Source organism: Rhinolophus hipposideros (assembly GCF_964194185.1).
Source record: "Rhinolophus hipposideros genome assembly, chromosome: 26".
NCBI classification, from domain to species: domain Eukaryota; kingdom Metazoa; phylum Chordata; class Mammalia; order Chiroptera; family Rhinolophidae; genus Rhinolophus; species Rhinolophus hipposideros.
Window position 1 is genome coordinate 22,422,068 of NC_138072.1, and position 27,978 is coordinate 22,450,045.

General features: G+C 49.4%; 2 protein-coding genes across 4 annotated transcripts in view; both read left to right on the plus strand.

Moving 5' to 3' along the window:
- LYST (lysosomal trafficking regulator) overlaps positions 1 to 4,288 on the plus strand; it is a 158,649-nt gene extending 154,361 nt beyond the window's left edge. Inside the window, exons 51-53 of the mRNA XM_081039232.1 lie at positions 756 to 912; positions 1,324 to 1,395; positions 2,265 to 4,288. Coding sequence (XP_080895358.1) covers positions 756 to 912; positions 1,324 to 1,395; positions 2,265 to 2,403 — 368 coding nt within the window. The 3' untranslated portion in view covers positions 2,404 to 4,288. The remainder of the gene's footprint in view (positions 1 to 755; positions 913 to 1,323; positions 1,396 to 2,264) is intronic.
- Positions 4,289 to 7,574: 3,286 nt separating this feature from the next.
- Positions 7,575 to 27,978, plus strand: part of GNG4 (G protein subunit gamma 4) — a 43,753-nt gene continuing 23,349 nt past the window's right edge. The window contains exons 1-2 of one of the 3 annotated variants that reach the window (XM_081039455.1): positions 7,575 to 7,593; positions 24,304 to 24,414. The gene's annotated coding sequence lies outside the window, so the exon portion shown is untranslated. Of the gene's footprint in view, positions 7,594 to 8,050; positions 8,308 to 8,775; positions 8,795 to 24,303; positions 24,415 to 27,978 lie in introns of those variants that run through there. The other 2 variants (XM_081039453.1, XM_081039454.1) reach the window with 2 other exon arrangements.

A 27,978-nucleotide genomic window follows, 5' to 3' on the forward strand; every position in this document is an offset into this window, starting at 1 on the left:
TAAAGGAGAGACATAAATTCTCTACTTTCATATTAGTTCTAATGGAGAAATAAAATTTAAAAAGTGTAGAAACACTATGTCACCAAACGTTATCAGCATGAATGAGAATATTTCTGCAAAGAAGGACACAGCATCAGGTGCCTCCAATCCATCCACCAGCCCGTTTACAGAGGATGATAAGCAATGCTTCCCTCCTCTACCCCCTGGAAAACCACAAAATGTTTGGTTACTTAGGGTCTTTGAAAAGAAAATAATTAGTTCAGTAAAACACTGATTTACAGATTCAATCCCATTTTGAAGGATCAGATTTCCTTTTTTTAAAAGAATTAGTTTTTAACTCAGCTAACTTTTACGGTGATTTTTTTTTTCTTCTGAAGTCACATGAGTCACTTCTAGATGATTTCAGAGAATATTTTCTTCTCTTTTGGATATTGTTTAGTGTTCTAGGTACTTTCAGATTTGGTGGTTCATATGCTGAAATACTAAGATTCACGATTAATTTATCTTGTTGCTCTCTGTTGCAGATTAATTTTTTATTTTCTTCACCGGTCATTCTCTCTATGTGACTTACAGTGCACATAGAGTTCCATGTGACTTACAGTGTAGTAATTTCCTTTGTACAGTCTTCCGTCGGGAGTTGCCTACACACTTGACCACTGAAATGAGCTTGGCCCCAGCGATGCCCTCTGGGACCCAGGGTGCAGGGCTCTGAGATGCCCACAGTCTGTGACCTGCGGGTGGTTTTGGCATTTCAGCTGGTGGAGGCAGTGACCTCAGACTCTGGACAGTGAACGGAGACCTCGTGGGACATGTCCACTGCAGAGAGATCATCTGTTCTGTTGCTTTCTCTAACCAGCCAGAGGGAGTGTCCATCAACGTGATTGCTGGGGGACTAGAAAATGGAATTGTGAGGTGAGACGAGTTCAGATTCTCTTGGTTTGCGTTTGTTCATAAGGACACGGCAATTTCAAAACTAAGTTTTCACTATCTAGGTATATCGATATTTAATATTTAGACATTTAAAATCACCTTCAGATATAGGTTCTTCAGTTATTCCTGTTTTATTTCTAAATAATAAAGACAGCTTTAGTGCAGTTTTGCAATTTTATATTGTTTGCTAACTATAAAAGTTTAACAATATGAAAATATAGAAAGTTAGGTTTTCTTATTCTCACACCCTCCCCTGCAAACTTCCCCAAAATAACTACTGTGACTCATTTATTGTGTTTCCTTCCAGATGATTTTAACAAATAAACAAATATGTAGGTTTTCTTCATAAAGGAAATTTTAGTTTGCATAATTAGATGACTTTTTTCCCTTTAGGTTATGGAGTACATGGGACCTAAAGCCGGTGCGAGAAATCACATTTCCTAAATCAGATAAGCCTATTGTCAGGTAAGCTGCTCTCCCATTCTTCATAATATACTTGGTGACTGCATTTTTGTTAGAGATCTGAAAGCAGACCTAAAGAAATATGCGATGAGTCATTATCAGCAGCTGACACTTCTCCAACGCCAGGTTGTGCAGGACTCAGTGGCAAAAGGAGGCATAGTCCTGGTCTCTCTGGAGCTTAAAATCAGAGTCAGGAGCTGACTCTAACAGACGGGCATGCTGGGAAAGTCCCCAGAGAAGGCCTCTTGAATGAGAGAAGGGATGCTTTTTCCCTTCCTTATTGAAAATACCAGGGGTGATGGATAGCTGCAGGAATGTGCTTGCAAGACTGATAGACAACCCGTTACCTTCCGCTCCATTAACAAGTTTGACTTTCAAAACTCAATTGGACATAAGTGATTCAAATTCTACTCTGTCAAAATAAATTTTCAGTGTACGAGATTTAAAGTTCAGTGAACCTAAATTAATAGTTTATTGCTCCATTTTCACCCCTTCATCTTTCAGGGAAATAAAATATCTCCATAAATCATCAACATTTATTTCTATAAAGAGAAAATGTAGTACTGTTACATTGTTTTTACGTTTCCTGTACCCAAGTATTTGTTGTTTAAGTGATAAAGCATAAACAAGAAGGAAGAAGAAAATAGGCAAAGAAGGAAGGGCACGCACTGACCTCTGGGATCCTGATTTTACTCTGTATCATGAGCTTCACCAAACTACGTGAGGTTTCCAATGAGCTGTAGGCAGTCATTTTGTTTGTCCCTCTGCTCCAGTAAAAATATTGCAACTTCTTTCATTTCTATATGACCACCAATATGGTAATGCAGTTTTAAGAGAGAGAATGAACAAATGGACTTTTTTTTTTTTTACAGCCTTACATTTTCCTCTGATGGCCACCATCTGTACACAGCGAACAGTGAAGGGACTGTGATTGCGTGGTGTCGGAAGGACCAACAGCGCTTGAAACAGCCCATGTTCTACTCCTTCCTGAGCAGCTATGCAGCCGGATGAAGGCGAAAACTGTGCGTTCTCCAAGCACTTTAACTCCAAACTAGACTTGTTGACTTCACCAGTTTTAGGAGGTTGAACATGAAGAAATAGGTGACCAAACAAACCATCCAAATAATTATAAATGCTGTTCATCTGCACAAAACTCGGTAGCCTCACAAGCCCTACGAGGAAGGTGTTGTTCTAAGTGAGGTTTGTGTCTGCATGCACTAACCAACAAGACTGAAGTCTGACACAGGAAGTTCCGCTCATATTCTTAAAGTTTTTCTTTCTACAAGGGCATTCTAAAGTAAAAGTTAGGGTCTCTCCTTTTTCTATTATTCCAAAAGGGCCAGTCGAATTTAAATTGGTTAGCTACTTGTTTATATAAAATACTCTAAAAATTATATTTAAAAAGTTTAATACTGAGATAACACACACACACACACACAAAAGGAAAGAAAACGATACAAGAATTCTTGACTTAGTAATTGCTTTCTTTGAGAAGTAAATTGTTCAGTCAGTGCATCTGCACCAAGCATTTTATGGGCTATCTGAATACTAAACACAAACTACTGCTGAGTCTCAATGCTGAAATGTACTTTCTGCCAGTTGCCTTCTTAGCTCAAAGTAGAAGCAGAATTTGACAACCACCAACAAGAACACGGTATCTTTGATTTCAGACACATTCTATTCCTTCATAAAAATCCCATTTAAAATCCATAACACTAGATATTGACTATCCTTAGTTGAGTCACTAAGATTTAAACACAATGATAATTCTTTTAACACCTGCCATTCACAGAGCATTGAAAAGTTAACAGTTTCCAGTAGAAAACCTCCACTATGCAAAGAATTTGCACAGATATTAATAATCCAGTCCAGGTGAGTCATTTAATCTACTGTGCAGGAAGTTTTCTTCCCCAATACAGAATGACAAAAGAAAAGATGACAGCTTACTTTGTTTTAAACACTAGGTAGAATAATTCCTTTAGGAAACAGTTACCACTGTATTTCTACTAACCTGAGAATTCAAGGAACAATAGAAAAATCTAAGTGTACGCCATAGCAGACTTACCCATGTGCAAACAGAATTCCTAAAACTCTTGGGACAGTCTATCTCTACCATGGTATTCCAGCTATTAATATATTTTCACTTGGGGTGCTGCTTTATTGGCTTTGAAAACACTGTAAAATAAGCTCAGTAATATGTTACCCTGGGATAAAAATATGTATTCCTGCCGGAGAATAACTTGCGAGTTTGTTACAGAAATTTGACTCATATGGTGTTTACAGAACTCCTTTTGTAACTTCCAGACTTTCTAAAACATTCTGCTTAAAAACTGTGTGAAATACAGTTCCCAAGTCTCTGCCATCAAGATCAATACAAGAGGCAGCGCGTGGCTGCGTGCGCTTGTGACCTGAAACTGCTTCCAGCGTCAGAATGCCGCAGAGGCTGCATTCAGGTCATGTTCGCACGGACCAGGCGTTAGCTCCGAGGTCCAGACAGGTGCAGAGAGAAGAGTATTCCTATTCACGTTGAAGTGATTTGCTTTGTTTAAAAAAAAAAAAATTGCAGCTTTCGTCTAGCTTTCATTTTTCTACTGAGAACTTTAAATTTGTCCCCTATTAGAATAGGGCTGCTACTCAGTCTTTTTTTTAAGGCTGAATTGCATCATTTACCTAACGAGGAAATATGCAAAATGACTGGTCTTGTTAAGAGTGCAATATTATATTTTTATGTAAAAATAAAAATTAATTTGGGGGGGATTATTTATTTAGCATGAAACTTAACGTGTATGTTGGAAACACTCCATGAGGTGCATGTTCAGGCAAACATTTCTGTAAATTACCACTCGCTCTGTTTTCGTTGTAAACACTGCCACTTCAAATGGGGAATAAATTTCATAAAAACAGAGTTAAAGGCCTGTTCTTAATGCCATTTAAATATTGTGACCAGATCGCAAATTGGTGGCTTTGTTTTTTTGTAACCCACATAAGGCTCTCTCTTTAGCTCCCCTATAAATTTACGTCACTAGAAAAGGATAAGTTTCATTTCTTAATTGTGGTCTTTATGAGAAATTTTATATTTCCAACTTTACTACCCTTAAATAGAGCTTAGTCAGCGCCGAGGTCAAACCACTCTTTTTAAACAACAGAACACCATCCCCCAGGTCTGTATGGAGCCCCTGCCGTGTGGCAGGCGCTCCACTGACTCCCGGGGGGTGCAGGCTGCTGGCAACACCTGCTGTAACAACATACAATGTGTGTGATTACAGAGTGTGGTAAGTGCTGTGAAGGTGGAGTATAGGATAACAGGAAGAATTCAATTGAGATTAAGAGAGTCCATTTTAAACTCCACAAATAAAAAAAAAAAAGCAGCTACATTGTCCAATATGAAAAATATACACTAGAATGTACATTGAGTTGGGAAGCAGGTGCCACTAATTTTATCGTGTTGTAGGACCTGAACAGAGAAATATTATCCTGCCACTTTGGGGACACTGGGTAGGTAGCAATTAAATAATACAATATGTCCCGAGGCCAAAATGACAAGAAGATCACTCGAGACGGGGCTACAATATTCTTGCTCCAGTGCTGAGCATATTCTCCCATGAACAAAGTTAATGAGACAGAAGTTTAGAAAACACTGTTTTGTGGCAAAGTTTGGCTCATTTCCTATGTGAATTCAAGTGGTGTTAACAAACAGAATAAACACAAAGAAAACCACACCAAGTCACCTCATAATTATATTGGGAAAACCAATGGTAAAGAGAAAATCTTACAAGCAGACATAGAAAAAGAGATATATTACATGCCAAGAAACAAGGGTAATAATACAGGTACTTCAGACTTCTAAGAAACTGCAAGCACACTAAATTGACAGCTTTGTACTGCTTCAAACTGTCAACCTATAAAAAGCTCCCTCAAAAATGAAGGCAAACTAAAGACTTATTCAGATAAGCAAAAGCTGAGACAATTACAAGAAATGTTGAAAGATATTTTACAGGCAGGAGGAAATGATACCAAATAGAAATTTGGATCTTCACAAATGAATGTTCCACATCAAAAATGTTAAGTATAAAAGACTTTCACTCAATGAAACAGAATTGAGTGCCCAGAAATAAACCCACACATATAGGGGCAACTGATTTATGACAAATGAGCCAAGAATATACAATGGAGAAAGGAAAGGTTCTTCAATAAATGGTGTTGGGAAAACTGAACAACCATACACAAAAGAATGAAACTGTACTACTATCTTATACCATACCCAAAAATTAACTCAAAATTGATTAAAGACTTGAATATCAGACCTGAAACAATAAAATGTAATAGAAGAAAACATAGGCACTAAGCTTCTGGACATTGGTCTCAGTGGTGTTTTTGTGAATTTGACTCCAAAAACAAGGGAAACAAAAATAAATGAATGGTACTACATCATACTAAAAAGCTTCTGTACAACAAAGGAAACTATCAATAAAACAAAAAAAAAGGCAACAAACCAAGTGGGAGATATTGCAAATGATATTTCCAATAAGGGGCTAATATCCAAAATATATAAAGAACTCATATGACCCAACAACAACAACAACAACAAAAATTGCTGGATGGGCAGAGGATCTGAGTAGAAATTTCTCCAAGAAAGACATGCAATAAAAAAATAAAAAAAAAGAAAGACATGCAGCTGGCCAACAGGCATATGAAAAGATGTTCAGTGTCGCTGATTACTAGGGAAATGCAAATCAAAACCATGGTGAAGTATCGCCTCACATCTGTTAAAGTGGCTGTTATTAAGGAGATGGGAAATAGCAAGTGTTGGTAAGGCTGTGGAGAGGGGGAACCCTCGTACACTGTTGGTGGGGTTGTAGACTGGACAGCCATTATGGAAAACAGTAGAGGGAGGTTCCTCAAAAAATTAAGAATAGAACTATCACTATATGACCCAGCAATTCCTCTTCTGGATATTTATCAGAAGAATATGAAAACACTAATTCAAAAAGATACCTGTATCCCTATGTTCATTGAAACATTATTCACAATAGCCAAGACATGGAAACAACCTAAGTGTTCATCTACAGATGACTGGATAAAGGTGTGCCATATATATGTGACACACACACACACACACACACACACACACACACACACACAATGTAACATTACTCAGCTGTAACAAAAATGAACCATTGCCATTTGTGACAACACAAATGGATCTTGAAGGTATTCTGCCAAGTGAAATGTCAGGTAGAAAAGGACAAACAACACGAATGGATCTTGAAGGTATTCTGCCAGGTGAAATGTCAGGTAGAAAAGGACAAACACCTTATGATTTCACTCATACCTGGAATATAAAACAAGTACCAAACAAACTAACAAAACTCACGAATACAGACAACAGAATGGTGGTAGCCAGAGGGGAAGGAAGGTGGGGGAGGGCACAATGGGTAAAGGGGGTCAGACCTATGGTAACAGAAGGAAACTAGACTTTGGGTGGTAAGCATGCAAAGTAGACTACAGATACGAATTACAATATTGTCCACCTGAAATTTATACAATGTTTTTAAACACTGTTACCCTAGTTTAAAAATAAGTTTAAAAAATTTTAATAAAAATAAATGAGACCTAGAAATAATTTCAAAAGTCGTCAAAAGAAAAATGACAGCTTAAAGCAAAATAATGTATTATGGGGTTTATTATACATGTAAAAGGAAAATAAGAAAACAAAGGATGGAAGGGGGGGTGAAAGCACACTGTTGTAAAAATCGTGTTAAGTGGTGTCATATTATTTGAAGGTAGAGTGTGGTAAGTTAAAGATGCATATTATAAACCTCCGAAGAAGGAGAAAGTCAGGCTAGAAGCCAAAACTTGAGAGAGAACTGAATACTAAATTACTTATTTCAAAAGGAGGCAGGAAAAAAATGAAGAATAGGGCAAATAGAAACCAAATAGCAAGAATGTAGGTTTGAACCCAACAACATGATAATTACATAAGAAGTAAATGACTTAGTCCCATTAAAAGCAGGTAATGTATCTCACTCAGGCCGAATAAAAAAGCCAGACACAGCTCTATGACGAACCGGTTTCTGCCCCCCTCGGATACCGGACACCCCGAGCGTGCTCCCGCTCCGGGCCGCCGACTGGGCGGCCCCGCACCCCCTGTCACGTAGCAACGGCGTCATTAGCCTTCCCGGGAAGTGTGAATATTCACAGGTAGTAAGCGTTTCTGCACGCGCCGTCCCGGGTGGGGGGCTGTATTACGCATTGCTCTGGGACAGGTGCGAACTGCCGCGCCCAGCCTGGCGTGCTCCTGGCACGCACCCCCCGGCAAGGACAGGGATGCGGGAGGCTCCGATCCCGCGAGGACCGCGGCCCAGGGACCCTCCCCTGCCCTCCCCTCCCCTGCCCTGCCCTCCCCTCCGCCAGCCCCGGGCAGCGCGCGCTCCGGGCGGAGTGCGGGCCGGGCTGGGGGACGCGCGGGCCGAGCGGGGGAGGGGTGCTCGCCGGTGGCGGTGCGGGGTGCGGTCTGGACGCGGGTGACGAGCCCAGCTGCGAGCGCGGAGCGGGCGGGGGGCGTGGGCAGCGGGTGGGAGGCGGGGCGCACGGAGCCCCCGCGCGGGAGCCCCGGTGACGCAGCCGTGACGTAGGCGGCGGGCGGGATTTCCCGGCCCCTCCCGGGCGCCCGGGGAGACCCCGCTGCGTAGCGGGCGACCCCCACCGGCCCGGAGGCTCCCCGGAGCCGCGCGCAGGCGCTGCGCGGCCCAGTGCTCGGCGTGCGGCCGCCTTCGCGCCCGGACGGGGCTGCGGACGCGGCCCGAGACCCCCGGACACACGCGGAGCCCGCCGCGCCCACGGGGACGATGCCGCGCGGCCTGGCCCCCCGCGCGCGCCCCGCCGGAGACAAAGCCCGCGCGTGAGCGGCGCTCGGTGAGTGGCGGCCGGGACTGTGGGGACGGGCCAGCCCGGGCTCCGCGGGCCGGAAAGGAAGGCGTTTGGGCGGGAACGTCCTGGAGCCCGAGTGCGGCCCGGGCCGGGGGTGGGGCCGCGCGCGGGGAGCCTCGCGGACCCCCCCGCGGGGCCGGGCCGGTGAGCGCGCGGGAGGCGGCTTCTGCGACCCGGGCCCCCGCCGAGCGCACGTGCGGACGGGCCGCTCGGAACCGGGGCTCCTGGGGCCGCCCGTTCTCGGCGGAGGCGGCGGGGCTCGGGGACCCTCGTCCGCGTCTGGGTCCCGGAGCGGTCGCTCCTCTCTCGGCGGGGACGTCGCCGTTGGATAGGACCGTCCTGGGAGGGGTGCGCTGGCCAGCTGGGCGCGTGATTCGGGGGGGTCCTTGGCGAACGCCTGCAGAAGCCGTCTTGGTTCCCGGCCCCCGTGACACCGGCCTCGAGAGCGGTTCCTGGAGTGACACAGGCGAGGGTCTGTCCCTTCCCCTATGGCGTCTGTCCCCGAGGCTGGTGCTGAAATGCGCCGCATGTGCGGCGCGCGCCGGGCGGCTTTGTTGTAATTTTTCAATTGCCTTAGAAATAATAACGGGAAGGCGAGGGGGCAGAGCTGTGGCTGGAGAACACGTCCTAATTTAGGAGGATTTACTTATTTTTGTGTGTGTGTGGGGGGCTGTGGTGTCAGGAAATCCCAAAATGCCAAAGTTTAGTCAAGTGGCGAAGTCGGTGGTGGACCCCGACCAGGTCTCGCCCTCCCCAGCCCCGCTTCCCGGGTTGTCCTCGCTCGCTGTCCCCTCCCAGGGCTGTAGAAGGCGAGTCACAGCCGGAGGCCTGCGGGGCGGCGCTGCCGTCCCCAAGAAGCGTGTCAGGCCTGCCGTCCGCGCCCGAGTCCTGTGCTGGAAAATCCTTTGGCAAACGCCCCAAAGCGGCAGCACCGGGACCTAGTCTCTGCACCGGCCTCTTGGTTCCTTGGGGGAAATGCGTTCCCCGACATTTGCCCGCAGTGGGAGGCAACCCGGGATCTGGCCCGGTTCCCTGCAGAGGCTACTGTGGGAGCAACGGAGCTGATGCGTGGAAAGGCCTGTTGTGTCCTGAGAAATGAGACTTGGGACCCGTCAACTGCTAATTATTTCCAAACTGCTGGGTGGGCTCAGTTATCAGACATGAAAAGAGGTGGACATAGCCCTTACTCAATGATCGGTGTTGGTGTAAATACACTGTGTATTGCGATGTTTTGCTAGTTTGATGAGTAGCCTCAGCTGGGGTTATCAGGCTGAAATGACAGGGACAATAGACTTCCTGTTTGCTCCTCCGCCCACATGTGGCTCTAATCTTCAGCCTCCTTAAAATTGACTAAAGGAAGGCAGCTGAGAAACAGCACAGCAGAAGGGTCGTTCCCTCCAATCCCATGGGTTGGCTAGGCCATTGCCTTTGTCCATGGTGGGGGAACCAGGAGAAAGCTTTTCCCGTATTCATTGTACAGCTTTTAATGCCAAAACCACAGTCCCTGAGGCTCACAAGTCTCTGTACAGTCTTAGAAATGGTGGAACATCAGGTGGGAACTGGGGGAGCAGGGCCCCCTTTCTCTCGGGAGGATGGGGTGGGGCTTTAAGAGTGAGTGTGTGTAACGCCGCCTCTCACACACACACTACTGCTTCCTGAGGAAAGCAGCCAAATCACGGAGAAAAAGTGACGTCTACAAATCAGCCTCATTTATTCATAGCCACATCTTACTATCACATGTTTCTTACGTTGTCTCATTTTTGTTCTGCTTGAAGAGGAGAGCAAGCCTAAAATGCAGTGCGTGTCAGTAGACTCCCCTTTTTCTTCATGGAATTTTCAAACAGCGTCTTTTGCGATGTTACCTGGTTTGTTCTCAGAGCTCCTATATGGGTATATACTGTCTAATCTTGCAGATTTTCCTTTTTTATTTGCTGTTTTTATTCATTCTAGACATACATAGGCATAAAGAGACTTATTATTCAAGTACAGAGATTATTTGTTCAGTTTTTGTAAACCAGACACGGAAATTCAATGTCTTTAATACCCCAACAATACTATCCACATCCTTTCAGCAGTTAGCCAGCCAAGGTATTTTCATTGAAAATCAGAAGCTGAGTGAGTGTCAGGAAAAGAAAAACAGGGAGGTCTATTACAGTGTATAGACATTAGCATAATACTACTAGAAGGTTTTGACTAGCTGATTAAAACCAAATGAAGAATACGGCAAATATCTTAAATAAATGATCAGAAGTGAAAAGAAATGCAAATGAAATTTCCATTTGGGGAAGGAAGTACAGGCAAGAAGTACTGCTGAAGAAAAAAATGACTGGCTGCCGCAAGAACAGCGGGGACTTAGAAAGAGATGAGTTCCACACACAGGCTGGCACATTCCACACCAGTTTGTCAGGTCACATGGCAACCAGTGTTCCTCGGGGACCTGAGCAGACTCTGGCACGTCTTCTGCAGATGGGCATGCGGGTGTACTGAAGGTATGGTACTTGTAATGGCCCCAGGTGCCAAGCAGAGGGGAGGGCCCCACCTGCGAGGACCAGATGGGGTGGGGGCCCAGGTGAGCCGGCAGTGATGGGGGGGTGCTTCAGCCCGGCACACCGTGTGGGTAGTCTCATAACCCTCACACCACACCTGCAAGATTTCTCTTTAGCAAAAAGTGCTGGGGACCACTAGTGTCCTTTCCGTCCAGGAGTGCTCTGGCAGGGTGTTTGGTGGGCGGTGCTGACTAACCAAGGAAAAGCATATGCACATGGGGAGAGAGCAACGGAGATGTGGGAAGAGAAGTGCAGTGACCCACCCCAGGGGCTGCACATGAGCTCCTTCCCCAAAGGACAGGATGTGCTCCTCTTTCCTCTCACCATTTCTCAGGACACTGCTTCCTGGTGGCGGGGGTGGCTCTCTCTAGTGGGACGTGTGCTGTGAGGCTGAGGAAGATGGAAGGGGTAGAAGAAATACTTTAGTACCCCTTGGGGCCCAACTTGTCACTTCCCCCACACACACACAAAAGTGTGCACACTCGGGTGGCAGCCCTCCATCCACTCTGCACCTTCCAGCTTTCCGCGTTCCTCCCTGTGTGTCCTCCTAAGCTCACGTCCAGGTAACAGTTGTGGAACTGTCTCCTCTACCCTTCTCCACCTCACCACCCATGGGGGAGGGGCAGAGCGACAGCAATGGGGAGAAGGAAAGATTGTATTAAAAACTCTTACTGAAACGCCTTTACAACTAGAGCAAAAGGTGTGACCATGACGTGTGAATGTGCTCTCATGGTCCCACCCCCCGAACTCGGCGGTGTTGACTTCTTGCAGTGTTTCATCACACAAACACGTAACATGGAGAGATTACCAAAAGTGTGTGCAGGTATGAAGGTCCAGGTAGGAGAAGTGGAATCAGAGAACAGGAAGGAATGAGCCAGGGAAATCCTGAGGGGGGGCAGCAGAGCGAGCAGGGAGGTCTCCTGGGGCCTGCAGGTGGCTCTCCACGATGGCCGGTGGCTCTGTGGCTCAGGTTGTGACACTGTTGCAGAGGTGGCAGACAGCTGGGGTGGCCTCAGGCTGAGCCTGGCCTGGGGTCAGGCTCCTGGAGGCGGGCAGCCCGTGTTTGCCCCGCACCCACTGCGTGCTGCCCACACAGCGAGGTTTCCTTCCAGGTCCAGCAACAGCCCACCTTTATGTGCCCAAAATCAAATCATTAATACGCCTTGGAAAGAGCTGTGTTTTGTCCCCTACTACTCCTGTTGTAGGAGGTTCTGGCAGCCCAGGACCCTCACAGACTAAGTCTCCACTGCTGGAGGACCCCATCTTATCTGTGGGACCCACTATCACGGTGGGTCTCCACCTTTCCATGTTTCCTCTGCAATGTTGCCCTCTGCAATGTCACCCTCTGCAGTGTTGCCCTCTGCAGTGTAGTTCTCTTCAGTGCTTGTATAGCCTGATGTCGGGATATCTGTCCTGCTGTGCAGACCCTTGATGAACACAGTAGAGGAGGAAAGAAACTTTTCCTCTGCACTCTTAGATTTAGTGTCTGGGGCCTGTGAATTAAACTGACAACAGGAGAGCTGAACAGGAGAAAAAAGCCATATTAACAGGAGAAAGGTTTGTTATACAGGCACACAGGAGCTCCACAGGAAAGAGGAGAAAACTGAAGAAAGGGCTAAGCTCGAGAGCTTATACACCGTAAAGGGTTAGGCTCGAGAGCTTATACACCATTTTAACAAAGGAAGATAAGTTGTGGAAAGGTGACAAGACACAGAAAAGGGAGTTTTAGCTTCTAGGGGCAGTAAATTGTGGGAAGGTAACTATATGGGGAAACTAATGGAAGATAAGGCTTATTTTAGTAAGGTTTGTTTGTGCAGAAGGTATGCTGACCTTCTCTCTGGTGCTAATGGAGGTTTTCTTGCTCCTGAGATGGGAGAAGGTGGGGTACCCCTTTACAAAGGGAAATGTATGCCCTGCTTTTACACAGAAAGGGGGAGGCCAAGTGTTCCTCCTGTTTATTAATTGCCTGCAGCTCAAAATAACCCTTATGCCAGAGTGGCATGTTTTTGGGGTGATACATTATGATCCCCTTCAGCATTTCCAGCAGAGAAATTTCCTCGCAGAAGTCTGGAGCCAGAAGCCTGCGGTATGCTAACCCAGCGTGAACAATCCCTATTTGGTTTAGTTTCTGTCACCAACGTTGGAACAAGTCTGTTTTCTCTCTGCCCCAGGTAACTTCACTTACAAGCTGGGGGCCCCACCAGGCAGATGCTTATTTACCCCCTGACACCGTTGGGGCCGCACAGACCAGGGAGAGCTGCCTGCTGGTTACGGGACAGATGACTGAAGTGGACAAGTGGACGTCCGGTGGCATAGATGGGGAAGCTAAGGTGACGGGAAGGGGAAGGCACAGTCAGGCTTCTGGACTCTTCTAGGGGCAGGGGTGGGTCTGAAGTGCAGAGAAGGGAGGATGCTCCTGAGTGGAGAATCCCAAAGCCTAGACCTCCAAGGGCAACAACACAGGGAAACTGACAGTGACGTCAGCCACCGAGTTCTTTCTGGAACAGGGTGAGGTGTAGCTCTGCTGCTTCCTCAGCGTCTCTTCTCCAGGTGAATTTCGTCTGACAGGGACAAGGTCACTGCAGTCTCTGCCCACTGAGACCTTCCAGGTCCCTGGGTACACCCCGCCCTGCACCCCCACCCTGTCCCTGGCTTGGAGTGGACCCCACTGCCCTTTCATTTGGGGTTGGTGTCCCAGCACCATTCTCCACGTGGTTGGTCTGGTAGAACTGGCTCTCCTGTGCTTGCTCTGTCTCCCCCGCAGTGAGTGTGCCCACAGCCGCTGCTCTGTCATGGCCCCACTCTCAGGACCGTTAGGCAGAGGTGGGATGACAGGCCCAGGAACCAGCCCCACACCCCCAGGGTCACTGTGATCTCTCCTGGGTCCCATTCCTCCGAACTCCCATTTCTCTCCAAACCGCTCCTCGTGCTAGATTCTGTTGTAGTAAGTAGTGTCGGAAATAAGTTGATCGTTGGCCTGGAGCCCAGGCACATTGTGTTAAACAGAAATGTTCTGTGTTGTGGGGTTTGCGTCCCAGAGTTCTGCTGGTCCTCACCGTGACAGCCTCTCTGTGGCTTTCCGGGGCCTTACTGCTGCTAACCACACTGCACACTACAGAAGGAGTTTTTCTATGCCTGTGTCTTGCTGAAAGCAGTAGCCTGTATGTAAACTGTATGTTTCTAAGACATTCATTTACGGGATATGTGACATTCACCTACAAGCTACGCACCAGATGTTTTAGGCACTGATGACTTCAAGATGAGTCAGATGAGTCAGACATAGTCACGCCCTTCGCAGAACTCAAAATCTAGAGGGAATGTGTGTGTCCCACAGTTTCCCTACCCCGGGAATAACGCCGTGACACATGGTTCAAGTGCTGTGGGGGCACCGACCATGGCAACAGTCAGTGGGACGCAGAGAAGGCTGACAGCAGAGCTCGTGTCTTCAGGGGCCCTGGGAAGCTGAGGACGGTTTTTCAATCCAGACAAATGAGAAAGGGCGTTCCAAGCAGAGGGACCAGCATGTGCAAAGGCTCAGAGATGTGGAAGTCCGGGGAGTAGAGCAGAAAGGCAGACAGCCAGGTGAGGGAAGAGCCTACTCTGTGAGGGAGGGACCCAGGGCTGCTGTGAGCAGATGCGGGAGTTCACAGTCCCTCGGGTCCTCCATGCTCTGTGGGGCAAGTCAGAGGAAGGAGGCCAGAGAGCTGGTGCGTGGGCGGTGGGCTTCCCTGCAAGACTCAGGCCCTCGCTCAGTGGGCACTGACTGCTGTCTGACCTAACGGGGAGCGGAAGAGAGCCAGGCGTGTGACATGACCTGGTTTAGTGAATGGAAGAGGCAGGCGGAGTGAGCTGGGCAGGCGGAGCAAGCAGTAGAGGAGCTGTGGTCCAGCGGGAGCAGGAGTCGCGCTGGACACAGGTAGAGTCGCTGGTGCCCAGTGAAGCCACACGGTGGTTGACTGGCCTCCCAGGGGTAAAAGAAAACAGATCTGAAGTTTGGGGCAAAACGAAAATGACTGTAAAATGCACATTCTTTCTAAGAAAGGCAGGTTTTCATGTGTTGAGGTCCCTCAGAAGGGACCCCGCCAGGCGGTCCCTGTGACTGCTCAGCCGCCAGGCTCTGCGAAGCAGGCAGAGCCACCAGCAGCGCCCTGTGGTGACTCATGCTCTCATTGTGCCCGCAGTTACAGCTCTGCCTCTTGGTGATGCTTCTTTGTCCCCCTGACACTAGCGAATCTGGGCTGACGCTGCTCCCACCATCCCTCACTGCCTGTTGATGGGGGAGAGGGAGCTGCAGTGTATTAGCCTTCGGGGAGCTTGTGTCTCTACCCAAGGGTGTGTTTTTGTTTTATGTCTTCCCCAACCCCCCTCTGGGGACCTGAGGCAGGAGGGCTGGGCCCTGACCCTGCTTTACAGTCATTGTGGTAATTCAGATTGGGGGACCGCCTATAGGGTCTCCCTGCCCTGCCTCCCCCGGAACGCTGCTGTGAGCTGTGAGTGCGAGCGCAGGAGGTGGGCTCTCTCTCCTCTCACAGTTCCTCGCTGTGCTGGTTTTCCTCTCTATGTGTTCTGAATGCTGGGGACACAGCCGTGAACAAAAAGCAGGCATTAGGGGTGGGGAGAAGACAAAAAACCCTGCCCTCATAGAATTGACATTTTAGTGGAGGGATCAGACCGATAAGAAGTCAGAAAGTCAAAAGTAACTTAAGTAAGGAAATAAGCATCTTAAAATGGACTAAATGCTTGGGAGAAAACTAAAAGCAGGAAGGGAGATGGAATGCCAGGGAAAGGGTTACAGATTTTAAATGGGCTGCAAACAGAAGGCCTTGCTAAACCGATCCAAGATGAAGGTGCCTGTGAAATCAGCTTGTCTGATACGCTAGGAGTCAGTGAGGACGGAAGCGGGTTTCAACGCGATGGGCCACAGACTCTGCTGCCTTCCTGGGCAGGACCCGGCTTCTGCTCCCCTCAGTCTCCTCCCAACACCCCCCCACCCCCCACAGACAAGTAAGCTGCATCCCAAGAGGAACATTTGGTAGCAAACTCAAGGGAGAGGAAGAGACTGAGCGAAACGACACAGGATGGAGATTTCTGGTACCAAACAGCCTGACTGTTCTGTGGACAGTCACCCAGAGACCGGGCTCCTGATGGGCCAGGTGCCAGGCGGTGGCCAAAGAGAGAGAGCCCTGACCCGGACCCTCCAGAAGGTGCCCTAGGCGGCTGGATCACACACCCCAAGTCTTAAAGACTTGGGGGTGACTAGAGGAGAGAGGCCGCCCCCTGGTCCCCTTTCCTGTGGACCAGGATGGGATAGGAGGCACAGCTCGGGAAGAACTGTTTCATGCACAGTAGTCCCCCCTTATCTGCGGGTTCAGTTACCCGGTCAACCGAGGTCCAAAAATATCACAAAGGGAAAATTCCAGAAGTTAACAATTCATACGTTTTACTCGTGCACTGCCCTGAGCAGCGTGGTGAAATCTCGTGCCTTCCCGCTCCCTCCCTCCCGGGACATGAGCCCTCCTTGGTGCGGCATCTTTACACTGTCAGGACCCCCGCCCTCCTGTTAGTCCCTTGGTAACGTCTCAACTGTCAGAGCGACTGTCATAGTATCACACAGCTTGTGTTCAAGTGACCCTTGTGTACTTCTTCATGGCACAGGAGCAACGTGATGCTGGCAATTTGGACGTGCCGGAGAGAAGCCGTGAACGGCTTCCTGGAAGTGAAAACGTACGCATGTACAGGCAGAAACATAGTATGTGTAGGGTTTGGTACTATCTGCGGTTTCAGGCATCCACTGGGGGTCCCCGCCCCTCGAGATGAGAAGGGACAACTGTATTCTTAACATGTGGCCTGTCAGGTCAACAGGAAGAATCTTGAGATGGGGAAGTAGTCCTGGGTATGTGGTGGGCCCAGGGTCCTCACAAGTGTTTTTTTAAGAGCAGGACAGGAGTGTCAGATGGGAAGGTGCTAGGCTGCTGGCTTTGCACGAGGAGGAGGGGCGTGAACAGCGTCTAGAAGCAGGAGAAGTCAAAGAACCAGCCGGTCCCCCAGCCCCCTTCCCCCACCAGCAGCATCACTGCTGACGCTGTGGGCCTCCCAACGCCAGACTATAAAACAATACATTTGTGTTGTTGTCAGCCATGTTTGTGGCGATTTGTTGCAGCAGCAACAAACTAGTACAGTGTTTCTCTTCCCATTTGGCCCTTGAGGAAAGCGAGAGGTTAAGTAATTTGCCAGAAGTTGCCTAGCAAGTAAGGAGCAAATCCAGAAATTCAGGCGTCTGGCTCCGGGTCCTGCAGTCGCTCCCTGTCACCTGTCTCCTGCCTGGCAGGGACCGAGAGGCAGCAGTTCTGGGCTGCTGGAGATGGGGAGCATCAGAAGATGAACCCGGCAGGTGGGCAGGCAGGAGCCTGGCTCCTGTGGGCTCTTCTTGGTTAGCAGAGGGGGGGTCCCCACGGCTGCTTGCCTGTGCTTCTTTTTGGAAGTGTGCTCAACTCCATACCTGACTGTGAGTGTCCCCTGGGGTCAAAGGTCGGCTCCCCGAGCCCTGCTCACCCACCTCTGCCTGATGCCAGGTGCAGACTGAGCTCTTTGCTGATCCAAAGCTCTGCCTTGTCTCTGTTTTCAGTGGTTTCCAAGCACCTTCCTGGCCGGTAGACAGAGAAAGACTGGCTAAGCGCAGCACCTTATGCATTTAAAATTCTGTTGTCATCAAGCATCTGTTTCTACCTCACAATTCTGTCGTTCATTCTAATTCTGTTGCTTTTTCATTTAAAGCACCCCATCCCTCAGTCTTTGACTGACATAGGTGTTCAGAGGAATTCTGAGGCAGTATGTTAAGTTTTTTTGAATATTAAACACACTACCTGAAAACACTCTGGATCTGTCTGCTTCAGTTGTGTTCCAAGTATTTTACAGGCCGTGCTTAGATTTTCCAAAGGAGAACCAGCCAGCATTTGATCAGCATTTTGTAGTTTACTAAAAGCTCACGTTCCCTATCCATGTTCCCTGTCCACTTGCTCTTTTCACAATTGCCAGAGGTAGGAATCTTTATCCCTATTCTTGAGAGAAGCTAAGGTCGGAGAAGTGCCAGTTGGCCGAGGCCACAGCAGAGCCAGACAGAAATGGGGCTGCCACACTGTCTATTGCATGATCTGCCTTCCAAGAGGAAAAAAATGACCCAAAATACCTTACAAGGCAATAGGGTGCCAGATTCCAGGTCAGCGGTGTCCCCTCCCAAATACAGAAATGAAATGCCAGAGCATGTTCACAGCACTACCTCTCAGCGTGGCGGGTCCCCACCCTGCTGGAGGGGGTGCCTGTGACCCCTGTTCTTCTGACATGAGTGTCGCATAAGGTGGTTTGGACAAAACTCACTATCTCTGGGCACCCACAGTGGTTTTCCAGTCTGTTGATGGGAGGCCCTTGGAGAACGTGGTGCTGCGTGGCCACAAGTTGTTACAGGCGTGGCTCCCAGTGTGATGACAGAGGTGGCAGGCCTGCTTCTCAGTGCTGTCTGCTGTCCTTATGCCTGGGTCCCCAGACTCCTGGGGTTTCCTGTGCTACTCACCACCCCTCTCCCAATGCAGGTGTCCTAGGGACAGGTCCATCCTGGCCTACCTCTGTTCTCTGTCTAAGTACCTTTGGGGTTGTCTCTTTCTAAGAGCCTCCTCACACAAGTAAAAGGTTTGGCATCCAAACTTGTCCCTAAGGCAGGCTTTCAGAACCTACTTTGAAAGTCAAGAGCAAAATACCTTTGTCTTTCTACCTGTAATCCTCCTTCCCCCTGGAGGCAGCATGGTGCCTCCAGCTGGCTGGCCAAAGGTCAGGTGCAAGGAAGCGCGGAGAGAAAGCAGAGACCAATGTGTCAAGATGTTCTCTCTACACAGAGAGCCAGTCGCCCCCCCACCCTAGTCTGGGCTCACCTGTCCAGTGAAAGGAAGGACCCTCAGGGTCTCCCAGATGGAGGTGAAAGCAAGGTCCCTAGCAGTTACCTGGTGTCCCCTAGCAGTGTGGTGACACCGTTTCCCAACCACTCACTGGCTGGTTAAAGGAGGTTAAGTAACCTCCCCTCTTCCAGCCCTCAGCTCCCTCACAGTGGTGCCCAGGATTCCTGCAGACGTCCCTGAATCCATTCCACACCAGGAACCTGCGTAGATTGACAGAATGTCATGCAATTGATTATGTGTGGCTGGTTTGCAAATGTGTATCAATAAGATAAAAATGGCTTTAAGTGCATTACTGAATTCTTTATGTCTTCTGAGTTAATAGATCTTAAAAGAACTACTATAAGGGAGGGTGCATTTTTAATTTTATTATTTTTTATTTTTTTGCATTTTTAATTTTAGAAGGGACCTTTATGTTTTAAAACCATCAGAACCATGGCCTGTGGAATCCCTTCCATTTCTAGTCCTCTGTGGTTCATTAACAATGTCACATGATGGCAAATGTTCTAAATATACCCTACATTTATTTGCTGTCTACCTTTTTCCGCATTGCCTTTCTGTTTCAGCCGTTGGCTTCAGAGCAGGAAGCATCTCTAAGCAGCTTTGCTCCTCCCACAGGGCATTGAGTGGAGAATTTCCAGAGGCTGAGTCTCTCTGTGTAGGTAGAGAAGGTAGTTCTGAGACTGGCTGTTGGTCCCCCACCCTCCCTGCCAAAGTGGGGACTAGTTAGTGACCAGTGGGACCAAGTGTGCCATCACATGGGACCCCAACCTCGGCCTTCTCTGGTTGTGAATCCCCTCCTCCCTCTCCCAAACCTTTGCTGGGCCCAGAGCTTCATTTGTCTGCTCTCAGATATGGAGGCTAGTCTTTCCATCCTTCTCTGTTCACTTACAGAGGCTTTGGACATGAGCTGGACCATATATCCATTTTGTGCCTCTTCACTCACCATGTTCCCATCTCAGGGGCCTCTTCACAACAACTAGTTCACATCAGGTTAAAAGAAGGAATAGCCAGAGCCAGCCTCCCAGGCAGACTGTCTTACTCAGAATTGCTCAGAGCTGTCCCCGCACGGTCCAGACACCTGGCAGTTAAGGAGTTGTGTCGTTTCAGGTGCTTCCGGAGGGATGCAGGCATAGGTCAGGTCAGCTCCACGATCCTGGGGTCTGTGGCTCCCGCGGCTGGAAAGATGTGGAACTGATCTCTGTTTGCCGCCAGCCCTGCCGGTCAGCGCTGCCACCTCTACCACTTCCGGACGGTTCACCGTGAGCAGGGCCTTGGCAGGGATCATCAGCAGGCCGTCACCATATGAAGGAAAAACCTGTCAGACTCTGCATCTTTTTTCCTGGACAATATCCAGATTATGTTCAGGCTTATTTCATGTGTCCTTTTTTTTTTTTTTTTGCACTGCTGCTAGAATATCCTCCCCCGGGGAAAGCTCACTGGAGCAACCCAGGTCAGTCTGTTAGCCACCTTGGAGAAATCCTGCTAATATATATAGCAAATTATCAACCGTGTCAGAGGCTGACAGCCCTCAGGGCCAGTTCTTCCTCTTTTAAGACTGCTGTCCTTGAGTCATTTGGTCATAAATGCTTCTAATCTAGAATGACAACTACATTACAATTTGTTTTTCAAGATCAAGTCATTAAATTGTTACCTAATCTCAAAAAAGTCAAGTGACAGTGTCTGATGTTCTATGAATTTGCCAAACTGTCTTACGGGTTTTGTTCCCACCTGAGGCATTTTACTTGGTAACTGATCTTTTCCGGGCAGGACGATGGCAGACAGTTACAAATGAGGACAGAAAGTTGTTCAGTGATACAAGTAATCGCAAACAGAGATTGGATTAAAGCCTCCTGGCTCCCCACCCACCCTTCTACCTGAAAAACACCTTTCCCCGGCTGCTTTGTCTCCAGGACGAGCATCAGGGACCTTCAGTGGGAGCTCCGCAGCCCGCGCAGCCGACCAGGAGGCCCACCCGCGAAACATGCTCTGCGTGTGCGGGGCGGCTCCTGCTTGGGCTCCTCTGAGCCATCTCGGTTGGTTTTAAACTCATACGTGATGTGTTCACAAAACGAGTTTTCTTGTCAGAAAGGGCCATCCTCTGGTTAGCTGAGAATTAGTCCATGTATCACCGCTCGCAGAAGAATTAGAAACAAGTAAGTTAGCAGGACGTGTAAGCAGCCTTGTCAGTCACTGCAGGTGCCGACAGCGTCTCCTCCTGGGGGTACCAGCTTCGTCCTCAAAGCCACTTCCTCCCCGAGGGGTGGGATGTGTCCCTCAGGTTCTCGGACCACACTTGCTAAGTGGCACTGAGCCAGCTGCACCCACAGCCCGCAGGGTAGCCTTGGGGCCATCACATGGCCTTGTTTATGACAAGCAGACCTGCTGGGGCCGTGGCCTGCCCTCTGGGGCTGCACTGACCAGCCCTCACAGAGTGCACACAGCCCTGGGCTCTCACCGGAGCTACCGGGGTGAGCAGAACACCTGCCGTGCGGCTCTGCCTTCATGGGGGCTTCCGCTGTGTGGTGACACTGCAGCAGCAGCCTGCTGTCCTCCACGGTGAAGTTCAAGTACTTAGGTACTTTGATGGTGTGTATCTGGCAGCTTTAAGGTACTGTGATGTGAGGGTCTTTCTGAAACAGAGAGAATTCTTATATTTCTTGAATAAAGGGTAGCAGCCTCTTTCATGAGCTTGTGTCTGGTTGGAGGGAAGTTATGATGGATGGAGTCTTCAAATAGCTCACTGCTGTCCTATTTAAAAAGAAAGGGAAGGTACAAGTGGAGGTGTGTGTAATCTCCACCGACCGATTCTACTCCTAGTAGGTATCCTAGAGAAATTCTTGCTCGAGGATGTGTTCGTAACATTGTTGTACAAAATGATAAAATATGGGAAATAACTAGCTCTGCACCAAGGAGAACGGATAAATAGAGGGAGAATGTATACAGTGGCATTACAGCAGTAAGCTGCAGAAATCTCAGAAAACAGTCCTATCCCATTTACAAATGTTTTAAATAGGAAATTCTATTGTTTAGAGATACATACATGTTTTAGAAACAATAAAGATATGTAGGAATAATAAACCAAATTCAGAAGCATGATTATGGGGTAGAGGGTGGACACGCAATTATGGAGAGGTATCTAGGGCACTTCACCGTTTATTTTTTATGTCATAATATGGGTGGTACATAGACCAGGTGTTTGTGGTATTATTTTCTAAACAGTGTTATGTCTGACATATTCTACAATAAAAAGCAGGCTGGAAATCTACTCATCTTGTTTGCTCAGGAGCATATGGGGGAAAATAGTGACTGGGTTATTAGGTCATGGCAGCTACTTATGAAAAGCGTAGCATGCATTTGTCCTTTGCTGTTTCTATGCAGAGTGGGCCTTAGCTGTCTAGACACCGTCCCTTGGCCACACAGCCATGCAGAGAGCAGGTCACAGCCACACCCCGGGGGCTGGGGGAAGACCAGTGAATAGTGGCCAGAGCAGTGTCATACAGATGTGCGCAGGGGACTTAACGCAGCTGTCAACCACCCAGTTCTAGTTTCAGAAAACTTCTTGTCTATTCCAAAAAACAGAAACCAGCTCTGGAGTCTTCAGCAGAAGGAAGATTTGTTGTAAAGTCATTGGAAATTCACAGAACGAACAGGTGCTGGAGGAGGTTGGCTCCGAGGCAGGCTCAAGATGGCTCTGGAGGCTGGGACTGGGGAACCATGTGACATGGGGTTCTCCATGACCTCTGCACAGCCACCACTGCTGCCGGACACCACTACTGTGGGTGTCGTCTGACTGTCCCTTTGTCCACAGGTCTTGTTAGGCGCGTATTGGGGTGAGGGCCTGAATGGGCAATGGGCCAGGCTGTTGCAGGGACACTGAAACCTGCTCCAACAGGAAGTTTTGAGGTCCACCCCAGCCTGACAACTCCGTGGATTTTTGCAGATGTGGTTGTCACTACCCAAAAGGAGCCAAACAAAGAGTCCCGTTATCTCATTCTACTCTAGCCTTCGAATGATCTCGAATTCCTCCACTAAAATTGATTTTTAAAGTGGTCATAATAGTGGAGCTGCTAGGTATTATTTTTTTCATGGAATGAAGTCAGAAAGACTCTAAACAGGAATCTTAATTATCTTACTGAAATAATGAACTTACAGGGACGTTTTACTTTATATTTTCCTGTGGAGTTTGGATCTTTATAATGAGCACATGAAACTAGGTTGATATCGTTTTGGAAATCAACATGCCCTTCAAAAGAATTATTGCGACCGGGAACCCGGGAACCTTCACAGCTGATGATGTCTGAACCTCTGTAGAGGCCATCGTCATTCTGCCCCTGTGGCATTGACTCAAAGAAAGGAGTTGGTGCTGGTTTTTTTCTTTTCTTGCTTGTTTGTTGTTTTGCTTTCGATTCAGTTAATTAAATATCAACTGAGTGTAAGCCCCTTTGCTGGAGGCCCTGAGTGTATAAAAATGAATGTAACAGACATCTGCCCTCAAAAAAGCTGGCAGTCTGGAAAGGAAGAAAAGACACATTCGCAGTTCTTTGAATACAAGATTACAAGGTCTGGTGCTATGAGGACCTGAGAAACCTAGCAATGTCATAGAAACGGGAGTGGCCATCTCAAGCAAGCTTTTTAAAGAGGGTAATGCCATCTAAATGCTGCCTGAAGATGAGTGGAAGTGGCTTTTAGCAGGAAGGGGTGTGGGTGTGGTGAAGAAATGAAATAGTGGAAGCAAAAGCATGACAATAGAAAGTTCTAGGCACCTAACAAGAAACTCAGGCAGTCTGCTTCACCCTCAGCTCTGGTTCCTCTTGAGAACTGCCTTGAAGTCCGCTGTATCTTACAGATTTTCCCAAGAGCTGCAAATTACCAACAGTCCTCTTCTGGTGTTCAGGAGCCTGTTTGTAAATTGCACTCTTGACCAAGACAAATAACAGGTTGCTAAAGGTGAGAGGTAATTGCGATGGAGCCAAAGACAACAAACCATGTTTGATCTGTCCTGAAAATCTCATAGGAAGCAAATGAAATGAGAAATAAATTCACACACACTTTCACCCACACATACACTTCACACATCTCTCCATATCCCTTACATATCATATCCCTCCATATCACCTCTCTCTCTCTCTCTCTCTCTCTCTGTCTCTCTAGCATGCAAGCGCAATGTAAAGTAAAATCCTGATACTTTGGAACAAAATCATCCATTTAAAAAAAATTGGAACTATGAATAGGGGGAGGAGTGCAGGTGTGGGGAGGCCTGTCAGGTGAGGCCCAGGGTGGCCTGTGGCGAGATGTCCCCTTTCTGCTCTGTGTCACGTCAGCGTCTTTCCTTTCTGCCTTTAACTCACCTTCTCTTGCTTTGATGCAAGAGCCCACGGGCTTCCAGAGATAGCTGCTGAGCATGGAGACGGCACTGGGGGAGCGGGGGCCATCTGGGGGCCACCTGGCTTCTGCTGCTTCTGCCCATTCATCTCTGCTTATGATTTCAGGTGAGCCTCAAAGCAGGAGCCCTGAACCAGCCTCTCGTCAGACGGCTGCCAGCTGCTGCTGTCGCTAGCCTGTCCCCTGCCCAGGCCTGTCACCGTGCCTCCTCTCAGCAGGTAAGGAAGTGACAAATCCTGTCCTAGAGCAGTTCTCTGTGGAGAACAGAGGTCTTTGCCAGCAGTGACGTGTGGGTCTGGGGTGACACTGGCTTGTCAGGACCCTTCATGTGTGGCCAGGTCCTCACACCATCACTTTCTTCAGCAGTTGTCGTCGTCCTGCCCCCTCCCACCCTCCATGGCAGATGTGGGCTTTTATGAAGCCTATTGCACAAATTACCCACCGCCTGCCGTTATACCCATGTGAGTAGCTGTGGCCCCTCTTGGGGGAGCAGGCAGCGGATCCAAGCCATCTCCATGGTGCAGGGTTTTGGCTGGGAAACCAAGCTGTATGGGCCCCCCTCACCTCCCAGGAAAAGGGATGTCCCTCAGGCAAGCTCTTCCTCCAGCTGCTCGCTGTGACAAACGCAAGGCCGACCCATACCCCCACGCCCCTCGCCCTGCAGTCTAAGCTGGGTGTCCCTCAGGCCGGGGGTCTGTGCTCACCGGCAGTCGCTTGTCTCTCAGGGAGACAGACTGCCATGCTGCCAGCTGGTACTTACCAACAGCTCCTGGAGAGAGGTCATGTTGGGGAGGACGGCCGGAAAGGCACAGTGACATCCACTGGTCCAGAAATTCTAACACTGTCCCCAGTCACGTCAGATCAGCAGCACCGGGGGTGGCCCACCTTGCACGCCCATGCCCGACTGTTTACTGAGTGACACACCGCAAGGTGCAGCCCCCCCTTGGGAACCCCCCCATCAGAACCTGCCCGGAACCCAATCTGTGTGTGAGCGCTCCTGCACGCCAGGAGGGGCTATCCGACCACAGCAGTGACAGAGCCCGGCCCCGGGCAGTTGTCTCATTTCCCTTCTGCCTCGTCTTCTACAAAGCCGAGAATCAAGTTTGTGGCCCACTGGTAGCCAAGGTGCACATTTCGTTTCATTCCATCTCCACTCTGTCCGCAATTTCCTTTTTTTTCTTGGGTCAAGGTGGGATGTACATACACACATATGCATATGGAGAGAGACAGTCATTAGCTCACGTAGAAATGTGGTGTCTGGATGGTCTCCAAAGGGCAGAGATGTTATTCAAGTGGGACCAGAAGTGCCTGGCCAGGTGGGGGAGGGAGGGCTCAGGAACCTTCCCATAGGGTCACAATTTTAAAAGACTTGGTTGTCTTTGGCCAAATCCATTTCTTCCTCCAGTACCAACTATCTCCCTGGGTTACCTTGCCTGGGGAGGGGGACAGGGGCCTTCCCTGCCACCTCAGTCCAAGTCACACAAGGTTAAGATTGCTTGAGGCATGAGTCTGTCCTGGGAAAGCAGGGTAGACAAGTGTGTGGGGTAAAATCCTATATCTCTGCCCCCCCAACCCCCAGTGGGTGAGGGGGTTGGGGAGTGATGGCAGGCAAGCAGCAGCAACATCAGGGAAAGTGCTGCCTTCACTCCCACTAGAGAGTTTGGTGGGATTCAGTTACTGAACCTCCCTCAACATGTTTCCTCATTTGAAAAATAAAGGGATTGGACCCAGACCCATAAGTTCCCTCCCAGTATTAATATTCAGTCATTCAGAGCCTGGCTACTCACAGATTGGCCCACAGAGCCGCAGGGAACCTGTTAGAAATGCCAGCTCTTCGGCCAGTCCCCAACCCACTCAATCAGAACCTGCATTTCATCAAGATCCGCGGAGTTTTACACACCCCAGAAAATTCAAAGAGGCCTGGTTTCCGGAGTCCCTCGGCTACATGGGATGCCATGCGAGGTGAGTTGGCAACTCGAGGGGACAGTAAAGTAGAAACAGTGATTTCTCCATCTCTGATACGGGCCACGGTCACTTCAGAGGTTGTGAAATGCAGATAAATGCCCACGTCTGTAGGGGGTCACGGGCTGGGTCCTGGTACATGTGAGGAACCGTAGAGAGACAGAGAGTGTGAACACACACACGTGACACAGCATGCGGTCACTGGTGGCAAACTGGAAATGGGGTGCCAGCACCCCGAGGAGCAGCGAGCAGGGCCTCCGTGAGTCACGGCAGATTCTTATCCCCTCGATCGACCAGAAATCACCCTCTATCCATACTTTGAGTATCTGTGTGTTTACTTTCTCAGGCATCTGTGCTTATCTCTCCACCTCCTTCCTGAGCGAGGGAGGGAACTGCCAGCGGGAGGGTTTTCTGGTGGTGGTCGTGGTGCTTTCAGGTGATAAAAAAAAAAAACCAAATATCTGCCCCGTGCTGAGGAGGAGGCACCAGATCCATGGCGTCATGGGAACGTGGTGTGAGTGGTGGGGCAGAGCTGTTGAGGGGTCGGGTCCACCCATGTGAGGCATGAGCCTGCAATGAGGGGGTGCTTCCAGCTGCATGTAACCAGTGGCCCCCACATGCGGCCTGAGCCTGAGGCATATATGCTTTCCGGGTGGAGGGTCAGAAGTAGGCCATCTGGGACACACCCCACTCGGGAATCCTGGAGGTCTCTCTGGGAGTGTCCTGACTTTGCCCTGGGTCAGTATTTTTTGCCCCAGTGGTCAGTATGACAAGACTCAGGCAGGCAGCCAAAGACGGGGATCTCTCCTCTCGTGCCTCCACTAGGAAGAAAGACCTTTCCTACAAGGCCCCTGCAGACTTCTCACGTGTCCCATTGATAAGGACAAGCTCACGTGCTCTGGTCCCCCTGCAAGGCAGGCGGGAAGGTGACAGTGTGGCATTTCAGCCCCTGGAGCAGCAGGTGGCCCTGCTGGCTGGGACAGCAGGTCGGAGCAGCTGTGGGTGGCCACAGTGCGAGGAGCAACCACTGCGCTGAGTGGCAGTGAGTTCGCATTGGATACGGGGGGCCTGGGGGTGGGGAGGGAGTGGAGGAGGTTCCGCGTGAGTGGCCTTTGGTCTGTTCAGTGGAAGTGAGATCATCCACTCAGGGTGACGTGACAGGTGCTGAGGAAATGATGGGGACTGAAGACTGAACCGGCCAGGAGGGAAAGGGGGTGCCTGTGGAGGGGACAGATTGCCTGGCCACTCTGAGGACCCGCGGAGGCTGGACGGTGACTGTGTAATGGCACCAGCCCCAGCCTGGGGGGTCCCCAGCTGTGCTGAGCAGCCGCCCTTCCGTGTGAGTGGACGGGATGCATCTGGGGGATCCAGGGTCGGGTTTGAGCGACAGAGGAAAGAGGACAGGCCTTGGAGAGCACGAAGGCAGAGCTGGGTGTGTCATGTAGGCTGCCTGTGCAGGTGACTGGTGCTGGGAGCAGCTGTGACGGAGGAGACAGCCGTGGGCGGATGGGTGCTTCGCGGCTGAAGAGGAGAGAGTGAGAGAGGAAGGGTCCAAGGCTACCTGCCATCAGAGCGCAGTGCCGGAGCCCAGGAGCACAGCCCTTCTTGTGGTGGACCGAGTGGTCTGGAGGGGACACAGGTGATGGGCGTGAGGGGACGGAAGGGTATCAGGAAGGGAGGGGCAGTGAGTCTCACTCCCGGGTGCTGGGGCTCCACCCCCCCAAACACACACAGAAAGGAAAACACAGCTCAGCGGGATCTCCCTCCCATCTGAACCATCCAGCCAGGGCTCCCTGAGCTGTGAGTGGGGCATGTCATGT